Source organism: Salvelinus fontinalis, chromosome 24, assembly GCF_029448725.1.
Source record: "Salvelinus fontinalis isolate EN_2023a chromosome 24, ASM2944872v1, whole genome shotgun sequence".
Taxonomy (NCBI): domain Eukaryota; kingdom Metazoa; phylum Chordata; class Actinopteri; order Salmoniformes; family Salmonidae; genus Salvelinus; species Salvelinus fontinalis.
Window position 1 is genome coordinate 21,418,997 of NC_074688.1, and position 15,726 is coordinate 21,434,722.

At 43.1% G+C, this 15,726-nt stretch overlaps 1 protein-coding gene across 1 annotated transcript in view; it reads right to left on the reverse strand.

The window, feature by feature from the left end:
- Window positions 1-82: 82 nt before the first annotated feature.
- LOC129822134 (mitochondrial intermediate peptidase-like) overlaps window positions 83-15,726 on the reverse strand; it is a 34,001-nt gene continuing 18,357 nt past the window's right edge. The window contains exon 19 of the mRNA XM_055880107.1: window positions 83-1,238. Coding sequence (XP_055736082.1) covers window positions 1,138-1,238 — 101 coding nt within the window. The 3' untranslated portion in view covers window positions 83-1,137. The remainder of the gene's footprint in view (window positions 1,239-15,726) is intronic.

The following is a 15,726-nucleotide window of genomic DNA, read 5'->3' on the forward strand; positions in this document are numbered from 1 at the left end:
AAAGATATTACTTGCCACAAAATATTATGATTGAATTTGGTTCAAAACTAGATACGAGTAATGAAAATAAAGCTTCCATTAGTGATTTCCTATTTAGGAATTTATTTATGGCTCTGTGCGATGTACAGTAGGCCTACATGTGGTTACAGCTACCCAGCTCACTCCCTTTGATAGCATGTTCACACCTTGATTAACCATCTGAAGTAAATCCCACCTTGATGGGTGATTCCCCAGGTCTGATATCAGTGCTAGGCAAGTAAGGACATTGTATGGGGAGCAGCTGTAGCCTCAGCCCCTGGTAATTAGAGGCAGAATCTGTTGAAGCAGATGCAATAGCCGGAGGTACTTGATTTAGCTAGTCGTCACAGTCTGGATCACGTTCTGTGTGAATTAATCAGAAATCCCTTAAATCTCCAATTCACAACACCTAAGAGACTCTATCCTTCCTTCTCAGCCCATAACCTCCTATCCCACCCCCTCCCCTCCCTCCTTAACAGAAACACAGACAAATCAGAGGGAGCACATTTGCATTTAAGTCAAAACACTATGTCAGGAATAGCAGGTGTTGTATTTGTCCTGTCTGATCTGAACAAGAAATAACAATGAACTGCTCATACTTTTGCAGAAAATGATATTCAACGCTCACAGATATGAGTATTTTCTCTTGGGCAGATTATACAAATAATGTCTACATACTTCAACGTATCTATTTCATGGATATTGGAACAGATATTTCAAACATACATTCTCAAAGTGCTGAAGATTACATAGCTCAATATTGCAATATTCGGAATTAAATGATGTACTTTTTGTGCTTTCCATAATTGATATGCATCAATGACAAAAATATGTGTAAGACAGTATGGTATATTACATGTGGTATATGCACAGATCTGCACATACTTTCATGAACCACACAGAACCTATGGTTGAGCCAAATCACTAAATAGCTAGCTCGTATACAAAAATTGCATACAAATACACATGTTTACAGTGACTGCATACAGCTACAGTTATCTGCCTTTTGAAAGGATTAATAATTAATTGCATTTTCTGATCACGTGAGTCCATTCCACAGCAACACAATTCAAGTCGTGGCTCAAACTGAATTGAAGAGTTGAAGATCGATCAAGCTAATCAGCTTGTAGAGTCCATGATGAAGGTCTCAAAGTCTGGGTTCAGGTCAGTCACCAGGGCGTCCACAAAGTCCTCAATGGTGGGCTGTCTCTGCAGCATCCCTGTGTCACACAGATACACGGACAGGGATTGAGCATATTGCCCTTTAAAAAAGGTTTATATGCTATCACTGAAGTAAAACTCCTCCAATGAATTGAAGTGAAACACCTTAGTTAAAATATAAAAGCAGAACTTTCAGTTAAATAAGATATAGCTTATGGCCTGTAGTGGATATCAGGTAACACGGAGCTAATTCATTAAATGCAAGAGTACATAGAGAAGTGTATTAATGTACCTTTAAAGTTGTCCTCAAGAGTAAACACTCCTAAGTTCTCATTTGTTGTTTCAACACTGCAACAGTACAAACGTCAAAAGGTGTGATATTTTGAGGGGGTAGAGTGTCTCTATACACATATAATCTCCTTGCTAGCCTGCTCCAGTATGTTTCTAACAGGCCATTCGGAGCAGCTCTGGGAATATGTGTCTGTGTTATGAGAGTGTCTGGTAGCTCATGCACGGAGCGCACACTCTCTTCACAATTCCGCTGCACTCTCGCTTTGAAGTCAGTTCATTTCCCCCTTGTGTTGCTGCCAATGTAAATAGGCACTCCCCTCTCTCCCTCTTTCCTGCATGGGTCACCTCCAACACACACACACACGCAGTAGACAGGCACTAAAAAGAAAATGTAGATACAATTTTTTATCAAAATTCAGGAACAACACACTTGCATTTATAACCACATGCAAAGGGTTCCAATAATAAAACACACACACACACACACACTGAGACTCATTCATGCATGTATCCCCCCACCACACACACACAGCAGGGAGTCCTTAGGGAGCAGGGAGGCTCTGAGAAGTTCCCTTCCTAAAACTGGCTGAGCAGTTGGAAAATGAGCCCTGAATGAGCTTGGCCCTGGCCTGCATTAAACTGGCTGCCTCCCACACTGGAGCCTTGTGAGAAACAGACCAGGGTTCATCTTCCCCTTTAGCCACCAGTCAGAAGCAGGTTTCACGCTGCCCACCCTCCCCCCTCTCTCCCAACAGCTAGATAGGGGTATAAACCAGAGCACAGTCACAAGGCCTCCGAACCAAGGTTCTAAACCCACATGAAGGTGGTGGTTTTCGGGCACTCGTATGATAGGGGTTTATTAAAAACTAGATCACACTTGATGTTCTGCTTGTAAGCATTGTGGTTTGCCGATAGTGGCATAAGATAACATGTTCTCTGGTAGAAAAACATCCACCGAATCACCGAGAGCAGGTATTCCCAAACAGGGGGGGGGGGGTACGCGCACTGCCATCGGGGTACGCCAAATGTGATTCGCAATTTCTTTAAGAAAAAACAAACATTTTTGCCTTCACATTTTTAAACAGTCCACTTATATTTTCCAATGGGGCTATACATTTGGGTGAGGTTGTTTTCTCGTCAGAGTAGCCTCGTTTCACTGCCAAAAATAAAATTAAACCATCTAGTGTTCAGTGAAATAACAACACAATGTCAAATACAGGTAGCCTAGTCAAATAATTAACATCCAATCACATTAACCATTACTCTCTCGTAGGAATTCCACTAACGGTCCGTATGTAGCCAAACGTAGCTGCTGCTCATGTTGGTATCTGTACTGATGGTGCAAAAGAAATGATAGGTAGACATAGTGGAGTGGTAACGCGCGCTGCTCCCAATGCCACTTGGGTACACTGCACCATCCACCGAGAGGCTCTTGCTGCCAAGGGAATGCCTGACAGCTTGAAAGACGTTTTGGACACTACAGTGAAAATGGTTAACTTTGTTAAAGCAAGGCCCCTGAACTCCGTGTATTTTCTGCACTATGCGATGATATGGGCAGCGACCATGTAACGCTTTTACAACATACAGAAGTGCGCTGGTTATCAAGGGGCAAAGTGCTGACATATTTTTTTTAAATTGAGAGACGAGCTTAAAGTTCTCTTCACTTACCATCATTTTCACTTGTCTGACCACTTGCATGATGACGAGTTTCTCACACGACTGGCCTATCTGGGTGATGTTAATTCTCGCCTGAATGATCTGAATCTAGGATTACAGGGCTCTCTGCAACTATATTCAATGTGCTGGACAAAATTGAGGCTATGATTAAGAAGTTGGAGATCTTCTCTGTTTGCATTAACAAGGACAACACACAGGTCTTTCCATCATCGTATGATTTTTTGTGTGTAAATTAACTCAAGTTTACGGACAATGTCAATTGTGGTATAGCGAAGCACCTGAGTGAGTTGGGTGCGCAATTACGCAGGTACTTTCCCGAAACGGATGACACAAACAACTGGATTTGTTGCCCCTTTCATGCCCTGCCTCTAGTCCACTTACCGATATCTGAACAAGAGAGGATCATCGAAATTGCAACAAGCGGTTCTGTGAAAATTGAATTTAAATCAGAAGCCACTGCCAGATTTTTGGACAGGGCTGCACTCAGAGTACTGTATCCTGCCTTGGCAAATCGCGCTGTTAAGACACGGATGCCCTTTGCAACCACGTACCTATGTGAAAGTGGATTCGTGGGCCTCACTAGCATGAAAACTAAATACAGACACAGACTGTGTGTGGAAAATTATATAAGACTGAGCACACCCTTCTCATTAACCTGTGGTGAGTTACTCACAATTTTCGATGAACAAAAGGTTTTATATGTAAGATGGTTAAATAAACGAGCTAAATTATTGATTATTATTATTATTATTATTATTATTATTATTATTTCAGCCTTGGTCCTATAAGAGCTCTTTGTCACTTCCCATGAGCCAGGTTGTGACAAAAACTCACACTCATTCTTATGTTTAATAAATGTATCGTATAGTGTGTGTGTGGCAGGCTTACAATGATGGCAAAAAACAACATTTGAGAGTGTGCTGACCCTGGTGCTAGAGGGGGAACGCAGCTGGAGGTTGAATGTTTGAAGGGATACAGGACTATAAAAAGCCACTGACCTAGAGGATGATACTGCAGTAGTACAATATTTGGCTAAACCTGTTATTTTCAATTGCAGAAATCTATGGACTATTCTAAGCTACATGTTTTTCTTTCCTCACAAAACGATGACATTATACGGCAGTAATATAATACTGCATATATGAACCTTAGAGGGCTAACCACTAAATGCTATGCATGCACGGTTTAACTCAAATGGATTTTCACAAAAACATGACATCATTGGGCTGGGAATGGTGAGCTCATCTAAGTATCTCACCATAGATCTCACTCTGCAGTCACTGATCTGGATCCACAAGGCTGTCTGCAGCATCACTAGCACTTTCTCTAATGACAGCTATTTCCAGACACCTCTCCACAAGGGGATTTGCAGTGGACTGGCCGGGAGCCTGCAGCCTGCCGTGCTGCAGGTTAGTGTGTTGAATAAGCATGGAGACTAATCTGCATAACCAGTCACACAATGTGACAAAAGAGCAACCAGCAGGTAAACGCCAATGATGTATATAAACACCAGAATGCAAATTCTATGTATTGGCCAATGAGAGGCTTTGAAGTCACCAGTTGGCCATATTGGTACTCCTCAGAAGGAGTAGTCCTCCATAGGAATGAATGAATTTCTACAGTATTTTAATTGTTTCAAGGACAAAATTACAAGTATTTTTTGTTGTTGTAGTGGGGACAGTGATATTAACACTAATACACACACACACACACACACACACACACACACACACACACACACACACACACACACACACACACACACACACACACTACCAGTCAAAAGTTTGGACATACCTACTCATTCAAGGGTTTTCCATTATTTGTACTATTTTCTACATTGAAGAATAATAGTGAAGATATCAAAACTATGAAAAAACACATCATGTAGTAACCAAAAAAGTGTTAAACAATGCTAAATATTTTTTATATTTGAGATTCTTCAAAGTAGCCACCCTTTGCCTTGATGACAGCTTTGCACACTCTCGGCATTCTCTCAACCAGCTTCACCTCGAATGCTTTTCCAATAGTCTCGAAGGAGTTCCCACATATGCTGAGCACTTGTGGTCTAAGTCATCCCAAACCATCTCAATTTGGTTGAGGTCGGGTAATTGTGGAGGCCAGGTCATCTGCTGCAGCACTCCATCACTCTCCTTGGTCAAATAGCCCTTACACAGCCTGGCGGTGTGTTGGGTCATTATCCTGTTGAAAAAGAAATGATAGTGCCACTAAGCGCAAACCAGGTGGGATGGCGTATCACTGCAGAATGCTGTGGTAGCCATGCTGGTGAAGTGTGTCTTGAATTCTAAAAAAAAATCACTGACAGTGTCAGTAGCAAAGCACCCCCTCACCATCACACCTTCTCCATGCTTCACAGTGGGAACCACACATTCGGATATCATCCGTTCACCTACTCTGCGTCTAACAAAGACACGGTGGTTGGAACCAAAAATCTCACATTTGGACTCAAAAGAACAGATTTACACCGGTCTAATGCTCGTATATCTTGGCCAAAGCAAGTCTTCTTATTTGTGTCCTTTAGTACTAGTTTCTTTGCAGCAATTCAACCATAAAGGCCTGACTGACGTAGTCTCCTCTGAACAGTTGATGTTGAGATGTGTCTGTTACTTGAACTCCGTAAAGCATTTATTTGGGCTGCAATTTGAGGTGCAGTGAACTCTAATGAACTTATTCTCTGCAGCAGAAGTAACTCTGGGTCTTCCTTTCCTGTGGCGGTCCTCATGAGAGCCAGTTTCATCAAAGCGCTTGATGGTTTTTGAGATTGCACTTGAAAAAACATTCAAAGCTCTTTTAATGTTCCACATTGACTGACCCTCATGTCTTAAAGTAATGATGGACTTTTGTTTCTCTTTGCTTATTTGAGCTGTTCTTGCCATAATATGGACATGGTCTTTTACCAAATAGGGCTATCTTCTGTATAGCACCCCTACCTTGTCATAACAACTGATTGGCTCAAAGCATTAAGGAAAGAAATTCCACAAATGTACTTTTAACAAGGCACACCTGTTAATTGAAATGCATTCCAGGTGACTTCCTCATGAAGCTGGATGAGAGAATGAAATGAGTGTGCAAAGCTGTCATGAAGGCAAAGGGTGGCTACTTTGAAGAATCTCAAATATAAAATATATTTTGATTTGTTTAACACTTTTTTTGGGTTACTACATGATTTCATGTGTGTTATTTCATAGTTGTGATGTCTTCACTTATTCTACAATGTAGAAAATGTAAAAAATTAAGAAAAACCCTGGAATGAGTAGGTGTGTCTGAAATGATTCTTCATGCAACGAGAGGTACCGGATCCGGGCAAATGGTTCTGGAACTAAACAGTCCAAAACAGAGGTGCCGGATCCTGTTGGAAAACATCGGCAAAGGAAAAACATAAAAGTGAAATCATAGCCGTAGAATAATCATTCTTGTTTACACAAAAAGAGACAACCCTGTCAAACCCTGGGCCAGGCCTGTAAGCTATGTTCTGCTCCTGCCCAGTCTGGCAACCAAGAATGATGGATTTGTCAAATTAGTCATATTGCCTTTAGATATTGGCATTCTCCATTCACAATGGCACTGCTCTGAGGTATGAGGCTATGCCCATTACATGTCATTATATATGCCAATAATGTTAACAAAAGTGGCTAGTAAATAAAAGTATTTCCAAAATCAAATTACCACAGGGTGGGGCTTTTATTATTTTACACAAACGCCAAGATTTAACACTAAACAGGGTTAGGTAAACAGGCTATTAGGTTAAGTTTAACCAAGATGTCCCTTGATGAAGGTTATTGCACAACCTGCTTAAAAGGCTCCCAAGACACTCCAAAATGACCACTGTGCCCTGAGGACTTTAAAGCAAACCAGACTCATACATCAATAGGTCTATATGGCATTAAATGTGTAATCCATTAGTTCTGTATTCTGAAAAGGAGCAATTTGCTGGGACAGCAGAAGTATTGTTTCAAAAGTCTTTTATCCATGGAAAGAACAATTATTTGTCAGTCTGAGCTTTCTACAGAAGAAAATGTTAACAGTATTCCAGCTGAGAGTCTGTATGCACGATTTGTTGTACAGTGAACTTTTGTTGAAAAGCTGCGTAACTAACCTGTGCTTAAAATACAGGTACATACGGAAGAACTAAGGTCCATTAAAAACATTCAAATGACTGAAATAAAGGCTGCGTTTAGGTAGTATGTGCAGTGCAGCACTATTTATTTACTTTACAGAGGGTGGTGATGTGTATCTCTGTGGCTGGCTAACAGCAGAGTAACAAAAGGGTAATGAGGACTCGGGGATGGACGGAAGGGAAACGGACTCCGTCTCAGTAGAAGCTGCCTGCATCAAAGTGCCAGGCTGAGCCACATTTGTTGATCAGCCATTAATCCCACTACTTCTAGAGTGCTGCTCTGCTGTGTCATCTGGTGCTGGGGCAGCCCAGCCTGGCCACACCTTGGGATTTAGGCTTGTCCCAGACTGACTGACTGACTGACCACAGAAGATTAGAGCAGAGACAGACATTAGGAACTGCCTTGGCATCGCTGAGATAGTTTTTTTTATGTGTTGAAGTTATTGTTGCATGTGTTAATGTCACTTTCACCAGTAGAAAGTAATAGATCACTATTACATATTTGCAAATACCATATTGCCCCTCCTACTCAATAACATAATGCTGAGTACGACAAGCTCTTTGAACAAACAGGGTTGAGCAACAATCATTCTCATAATCATACAGTTCATAACAGATTTCTGGTTTCTCTAGCACTTTACCTTTTGATCATAACCATTTAAAACATGTCAAGGTGTTTAAGTAATTACCTCTTTCTAACCTGGCGGCAAACTATCTTCTTATTGCCACTATAATTATGTCTTTGAAGTTAAGGAAACTCGTTCTTTCTTGAAACAGCTTTAAAAAACAGTTCAAAAAAACAACCATGACAAGAGTGATGACAAACATTGCAAAGAGCAGTTTGGAGGAGGATGTCTAACTATTTGAGGAGGAAAATACATTTAGAGCATTGATTGAACCTCTGGTAACTTAGAATGACTACATCAATGTGACTATAAATTAAATCCTCCTAAGTTCATAAGGACTCATTCATACTGTACTATGGTGATTAAGACTCATACTACGCATACAGTGATCCTCTGATTAAACCAGAGGGAGACAAAGGAGTAGCAGACTAGAACCAAGGCCAATAGAACCAGGCTCAGAAGGTTTATTAACTTCAGAACAGGGTCATTATATCCACACCTGATTAGGCCAACTGGGCCAGGCTGAGCTGAGAGGCCAGGTCCTGGGACCTGCTCCATTGCTTAGGTAGCTCCATTGTCCCATGTGCCCCTTCTGATCCGTGGTGGGCAGAGGCTATGGGAAACAGCAGGCCCATGAAAGCCCCCTCTGTGGCGGCCTGGGCCCTTGAACAGAGGGCTTCAGTCAGCATGGGCCGTCAGTCGATCACCTTTCATGCTCTCTGCTGCCATTTAATCCCGGGGCTACTTTTCACCACATGCTGGCTGCCTGGGAAACGTCCAGACGCAGCATGGAGCGGGCAGGGAGCCACCCAGATAAAGAGACCAGGCCTGCCTCTGAGGAACCTCTCTGGGCTTGCTCCGGGTTCCCCCAACCTGCCCCTTCACCTTTCAACCAAGATCCTCTACCCCCAGACCACGGACCCTTACTGCAGGGAACAGCAGGGAAACAGACCACTTTATCTGCAAACTTCTGTAACGGGGTTCGGTTTGCTCAGTGTTGGTTTATGTAGGTGTTTCTAAAATGATATTGCCTTGAGGCTGTGCAAATACAAAAATCTTCATAGTAAACATGTCACTTCCAATGACTAATTACTGTACTCACTCAAAATGTTCCGATTTTTTGTTAGTTTCTCAAAACCAGTACACCATTTCTAAAGGCTTGAACAGACACATGTAAACAATCCTTACTTTATTACAGTAATTGAAGTGGTCATGATGATATAGTAAATCATGTAGACAAGATGATGTGCACGCACTGCCATAATGACCTACTGTACAGTAATATGGAGTTGATCCCCTTTGCTGCTATAACAGCCTGCACTCTTCTGGGAAGGCTTTCCACTAGATGTTGGAACATTGCTGCGGGGACTTGCATCAATTCAGCCACAAGAGCATTAGTGAGGTCGGGCACTGGGTTTGGGCGATTACACCTGGCTCACAGTAGGCATTCCATTTCATCCCAAAGGTGTTCAATAGGGTTGAGGTCAGGGCAATGTGCAGGCCAGTTAAGTTGTTCCACACAGAATATCTAGAATGTCATTGTAAGCTGTAGTGTTAAGATTTCCCTTCACTGGAACTTTGGGGCCTACTGTAGCCCGAAGCATGAACAACAGCCCCTGACCATTATTACTCCTTCACCAAACTTTACAGTTGGCACTATGCATTAGGGCAGGTAGCATTCTCCTGGCATCGACCAAACCCAGATTCATCTATCGGAGTGCCAGATGGTGAAGCGTGATTCATCACTCCAGAGAACGCGTTACCACTGCTCCAGAGTCCAATGGCGGTGAGCTTTACACCACTCCACCACGCTTTGCATTGTGCATGGTGATCTTAGGCTTGTGCGCGGCTGCTCGGCCATGGAAACCCATTTCATGAAGTTCCCGACGAACAGTTATTGTGCTGACGTTGCTTCCAGAGGCATTTTGGAACACGGTAGCGAGTGTTGCAACCAAGGACAAAAGATGTTTATGCACTACAGCACTCAGCGGTCCAATTTGGTGAGCTTGTGTGGCCTACCACTTCACGGCTGAGCCGTTGTTGCTTCTAGACGTTTCCACTTCACAACAACAGCACTTACCGTTGACCGGGGCAGCTCAAGCAGGGCAGAATTTTGCCAAACTGACTTGTTGGAAAGGTGGCCTCCTATGGCGGTGCCACGTTGAAAATCAATGAGCTCTTCAGTACAGGCCATTCTACTGCTAATGTTTGTCTATGGAGATTGCATGGCTGTGTGATCGATTGTATACACACTTCAGGATTGGGTGTGACTGAAATAGCCCAAACCACTAATTTGAAGGGGTGTCCACATGTAGTGTATCTTAACAGTTAATTAAAGCGACAGGACTGTTTCGCTAGCCCAGACTGGAAGCATTGATGAGTTTACCACATCAGTCACCGGTTTCATTAATAAGAGCATCAACGACGTCATCCCCACAGTGACTGTATGTACATATCTCAACAGGAAGCCATGGATTACATACAGGAAACATCCATACTGAGCTAAAGGACAGAGCTACCGCTTTCAAAGAGTGGGACACTAATCCGGACGCTTAAGATATCCCACTATGCCAGGGGTGGGCAATTCCAGTCCTCGAAGGCCTGATTGGTGTCACAACTTTTCACCAGCCCTAGCTAACACACCTGATTCCAATAATCACCTAATCATGATCTTTAGTTTAGAATGCAATTTGATTATCCCCGCTGTGTTTGCTAGGGAAGGAGAAAAAGTGTGACACCAATCAGGTCCTCGAGGACTGGAGTTGCCCACCCCTGCGCTACGCCCTCCGACAAACAAGCAAAGCATCAAGAGGACTAAGATCGAAGCCTACTACACTGGCTCTGATGGTCGTCAGATGTGACAGGGCTTACAAACAATCACGGATTACAAAGGGAAACCCAGCCGTGAACTACCCAGTGACGTGACACAAGCCTATCAGACGAGCTAAATGCCTTCTATGCTAACTTCTAGGCTAGCAACGCTGAACCATGCATGAGAGCACCAGCTGTTCCGGACGACTTTGTGATCACGCTCTCTGTAGCCAATGTGAGTAAACAGGTTAACGTTCACAAGGCTGCAGGGCCAGACGGATACTCAGAGCATTCGCTGACCAGCTGGCAAGTGTCTTCACTGACATTTTCAACCTCTCCCTAACTAAGTCTGTAATACCTACGTTTCAAGCAGACCGCCATATTCCCTGTGCCCAAGAACGACAAGGTAACATGTCTAAATGACTACAACCCAGTAACACTCACATCTGTAGCCATGAACGCACCAACAGATCAGACGACGCAAACTTTATTGCACTCCACACATTTCCCACCTGGACAAATGAACACCTACAGTTTAAGTCTACATACACCTTAGCCAAATACATTTAAACTCAGTTTTTCACAATTCCTGACATTTAATGCTAGTAAAAATTCCCTGTCTTAGGTCAGTTAGGATCACTACTTTATTTTAAGAATGTGAAATGTCAGAATAATAGTAGAGAGAATGATGAAAGAAATAAAAGCTGAAATAAATCACATTCCCAGTGGATCAGAAATTCACATACACTCAATTAGTATTTGGTAGCATTGCCTTTAAATTGTTTAGCTTGGGTCAAACGTTTTGGGTACCCTTTCACAAGCTTCCCACAATAAGTTTGGAGAATTATGGCCCATTCCTCCTGACAGAGCTGGTGTAACAGTCAGGTTTGTAGGCCTCCTTGCTCACACACGCTTTTTCAGTTCTGCCCACAAATTTTCTATAGGATTGAGGTCAGGGCTTTGCGATGGCCACTTCAATACCTTGACTTTGTTGTCCTTAAGCCATTTTGCCACAACTTTGGAAGTATGCTTGGGGTCATTGTCCATTTGGAAGACCCATTTACGACCAAGCTTTATCTTCCTGACTGATGTCTTGAGATGTTGCTTCAATATATCCACATCATTTTTCTGCCTCATGATGCCATCTATTTTGTGAAGTACACCAGTCCCTCCTGCCGCAAAGCACCCCCACAACATGATGCTGCCACCCCCGTGCTTCACGGTTGGTATGGTGTTCTTCGGCTTGCAAGCTTCCCCCTTTTCCTCCAAACATAACGATGGTCATTATGGCCAAACAGTTCTATTTTTGTTTCATCAGACCAGAAGATATTTCTCCAAAAAGTACGATCTTTGTCCCCATGTGCAGTTGCAAACCGTAGTCTGGCTTTTTTATGGCGGTTTTGGAGCAGTGGCTTCTTCGTTGCTGAGCGGCCTTTCAGGTTATGTCGATATAGGACTCGTTTTACTGTGGATATAGATATTTTTGTACCTGTTTCCTCCAGCATCTTCACAAGGTCCCTTGCTGTTGTTCTGGGATTGATTTGCACTTTTTGCACCAAAGTACGTCCATCTCTAGGAGACAGAATGCGACTCCTTCCTGAGCGGTATGACGGCTGCGTGGTCCCATGGTGTTTATACTTGCGTACTATTGTTTGTACAGATGCACAATGTACCTTCAGGCGTTTGGACATTGCTCCCAAGGCTGAACCAGACTTGTGAAGGTCTACAATTTTTCTTCTGAGGAGTTGGCTAATTTCTTTTGACTTCCCCATGATGTCAAGCAAAGAGGCACTGAGTTTGAACGTAGGCCTTGAAATACATCCACAGGTATACCTCCAATTGACTCAAATTATGTCAATTAGCATATCAAAGGCTTCTAAAGCCATGACAATTTTCTGGAATTTTCCAAGCTGTTTAAACGCACAGTCAACTTCTGACCCACTGGAATTGTGATACAGTGAATTATAAGTGCAGAAATCTCTGTAATCAATTGTTGAAAGAATGACTTGTGTCATGCACAAAGTAGATGTCCTAACCGACTTGCCAACTATAGTTTGTTAACAAGAAATTTGTGGAGTGGTTGAAAAACAAGTTTTAATGACTCCAACCTAAGTGTATGTAAACTTCTGACTTCAACTGTATGTGAGAATGCTGTTCATTGACTACAGTTTAGCGTTCAACATCATAGTGCCCACTAAGCTCTTCATTAAGCTAAGGACACTGGGACTGAACACCTCCCTCTCCAACTGGATCCTGGACTTCCCGATGGGCCGCCCCCAGGTGGTGAGAGCAGGCAACAACACATCCGCCATGCTGACCTTTAACACAGGGGCCCCTCAGGGGTGGGTGCTTAGTTCCCTCCTGTACTCCCTGTTTACCGCGACTGCTTAGGTCGTGCACGACTCCAACACCATCTTAAGTTCGTCAACAACACAACGGTGGTAGGCCTGATCACCGACGACAATGAGACAGCCTATAGGGAGGAGGTCAGATACGTGGGAGTTTGGTGGCAGGACAACAACCTTTCCCTGAACGTTAGCAAGACAAAAGGAGCTGACCGTGGACTGTAGGAAACGGAGGGCCGAACACGCACCAATTCACATCAATGGGACTGTAGTGGAGCGGGTCAAGAGCTTCAAGTTCCTCTGTGTCCACATCACTATGGACCTAACATGGTTCAAACATACCAACACAGTCGTGAAGAGGGCAGGACAACGCCTTTTCACTCTCAGGAGGCTGAAAAGATACCGAAGCGGTACTGGAGCGTCAAGTCTGGGACAAAAAGGCTCCTGAACAGGTTCTACCCCCAAGCAGTAAGACTGTTTAACAGTTAATCAAATGGCTACCCTGACTATTTGCATTGACACCCTTTTTATTTGCACTGACTCTCTTGCACCGGCTCTATGCACACTCACTGGACTCTACCCAGACACTCACACATACTACACTGACACTCCAACACACACACATATATTGACGCTACACACATCCTCACATAGACACTTTTAAACTGTTCACATACACTGCGGCTACTCTGTTTATTATCTATCCTGATTGCCTAGTCACTTTTACCCCTAGCTACATGTATATATTACCGTAATTGCTGGACTATTAAGCGCACCTGAATGTAAGCCGTACCCACTGAATTTTTTACAAATATGTATTTTGTACATAAATAAACCGCACGTCTATAAGCCGCAAGTGCCTACCGGTACATTGAAACAAATTAACTTTACACAGCCTTTAAACGAAACACGGCTTGTAACAAAAATAAAGGCTTTTAAACGAAACACGGCTTGTAACAAAAATAAAAAATAAATAGCAGTAAACAGTAGCCTACCAAGAAAGTCAAACTTCATTGCGGTGGCGATTGTTTTGGCTTTCAGTCGGATCGGCACAGTTCCAACGTCTTATCATCGACTCATTAAGGCCAAGCTCCCGTGCAGCAGCTCTATTTCCTTTTCCAACAGCCAGATCGATCGCCTTCAAAAGCTGCATCATATGCATTTCTCCGTATCTTTGCCATGATGAGGGTGACAAAATGACTACCGTAATCAGAATGATGGCAGGTTTGAGCGAGCTAGTTCGATTTACGTCACATTATGTGACGGTGCTCAGTTTTTTGGCGGCATGAATCTTGTGGAAAAAAAAACAAAAAACATAAATTAGCCGCGTCATTGTATAAACCGCGAGGTTCATAGCGTGGATAAAAAGTAGCGGCTTATAGTCCGGAAATTACGGTACATCAATTACCTCAACTACCTCATACCCCTGCACATTGACTCAGTACCGGTAATCCTTGAAAAAATGGCGCCGGAGAAGAAGGCTGACGTTTTACATGTCCCCAACCGATTGTGTTTTTCGTTCGTTTATTTGCGTTGTTTGTAACGTATTTTTTAAAACTTATTTGTACATAATGTTGCCGCTACCATCTCTTATGACCGAAAATAACTTTCGGACATCAGGACTGCGATTTCTTACCACTGGCAGAATCTTTTCGCCCGAAGCGAATGATATACTGCTTTCTCGAGAACAGGAAAAGATCCCCGTGATTTACGTGAAGACGAGGTTGAGAAAAAGGGCCCAGAGGGTGGGCTGCCTTCTGAGAATTCGTAGGCGATGAAATTATATATTTGTTTGTACCGTTATTTAACTAGGCAAGTCAGTTAAGAACAAATTCTTATTTTCAATGACGGCCTAGGAACAGTGGGTTAACTGCCTTGTTCAGGGGCAGAACGACAGATTTTTCACCTTGACAGCTCTGGAATTCGATCTTACAACCTTTCGGTTACTAGTCCGACGTTCTAAACCCCCACTTCCTTCCATTCTGCTAGCAAACGTGCAATCTTTGGAAAATAAAATCGATGACCTACGCGGAAGATTAAACTACCAACAGGACATTCAAAGCGGTAATATCTTATGCTTCACGGAGTCGTGGCTGAACACCGACACTATTAAATACAGCTGGCTGGTTATACGCTGTACTGGCAGGATAGAACAGCGGCATCTAGTAAGACAAGGGGTGGCGGACTATGTATTTTTGTAAATAACAGTGCACGAAATCTAAGGAAGTCTCGAGCTATTGCTCGTCTGATAGAGTATCTCATGATAAGCTGTAGACTACACTATCTACCTAGAGAGTTTTCATCTGTATTGTTTGTAGCTGTTTACATACCACCACAGACTGAGGCTGGCACTAAGACAGCACTGAATGAGCTCTATTCAGCCATAAGAAAACGCTCACCCAGAGGCGGCTCTCTCCTAGCTTTTTGGCTCCTAGCAGCCAAAAAGTGGTCAGATCAAGCAAATGCTAAGCTACAGGACTGTTTTGCTACCACAGACTGGAATATGTTCCGGGATTCTTCCGATGGCATTGAGGAGCACACCACCTCAGTCATTGGCTTCGTCAATAAGTCCATCGTTGACGTCGTCCCCACAGTGACTGTACGTACATACCTCAACCAGAAGCCATGGATTACAGGCAACATCCGCACTAAAGCTAAA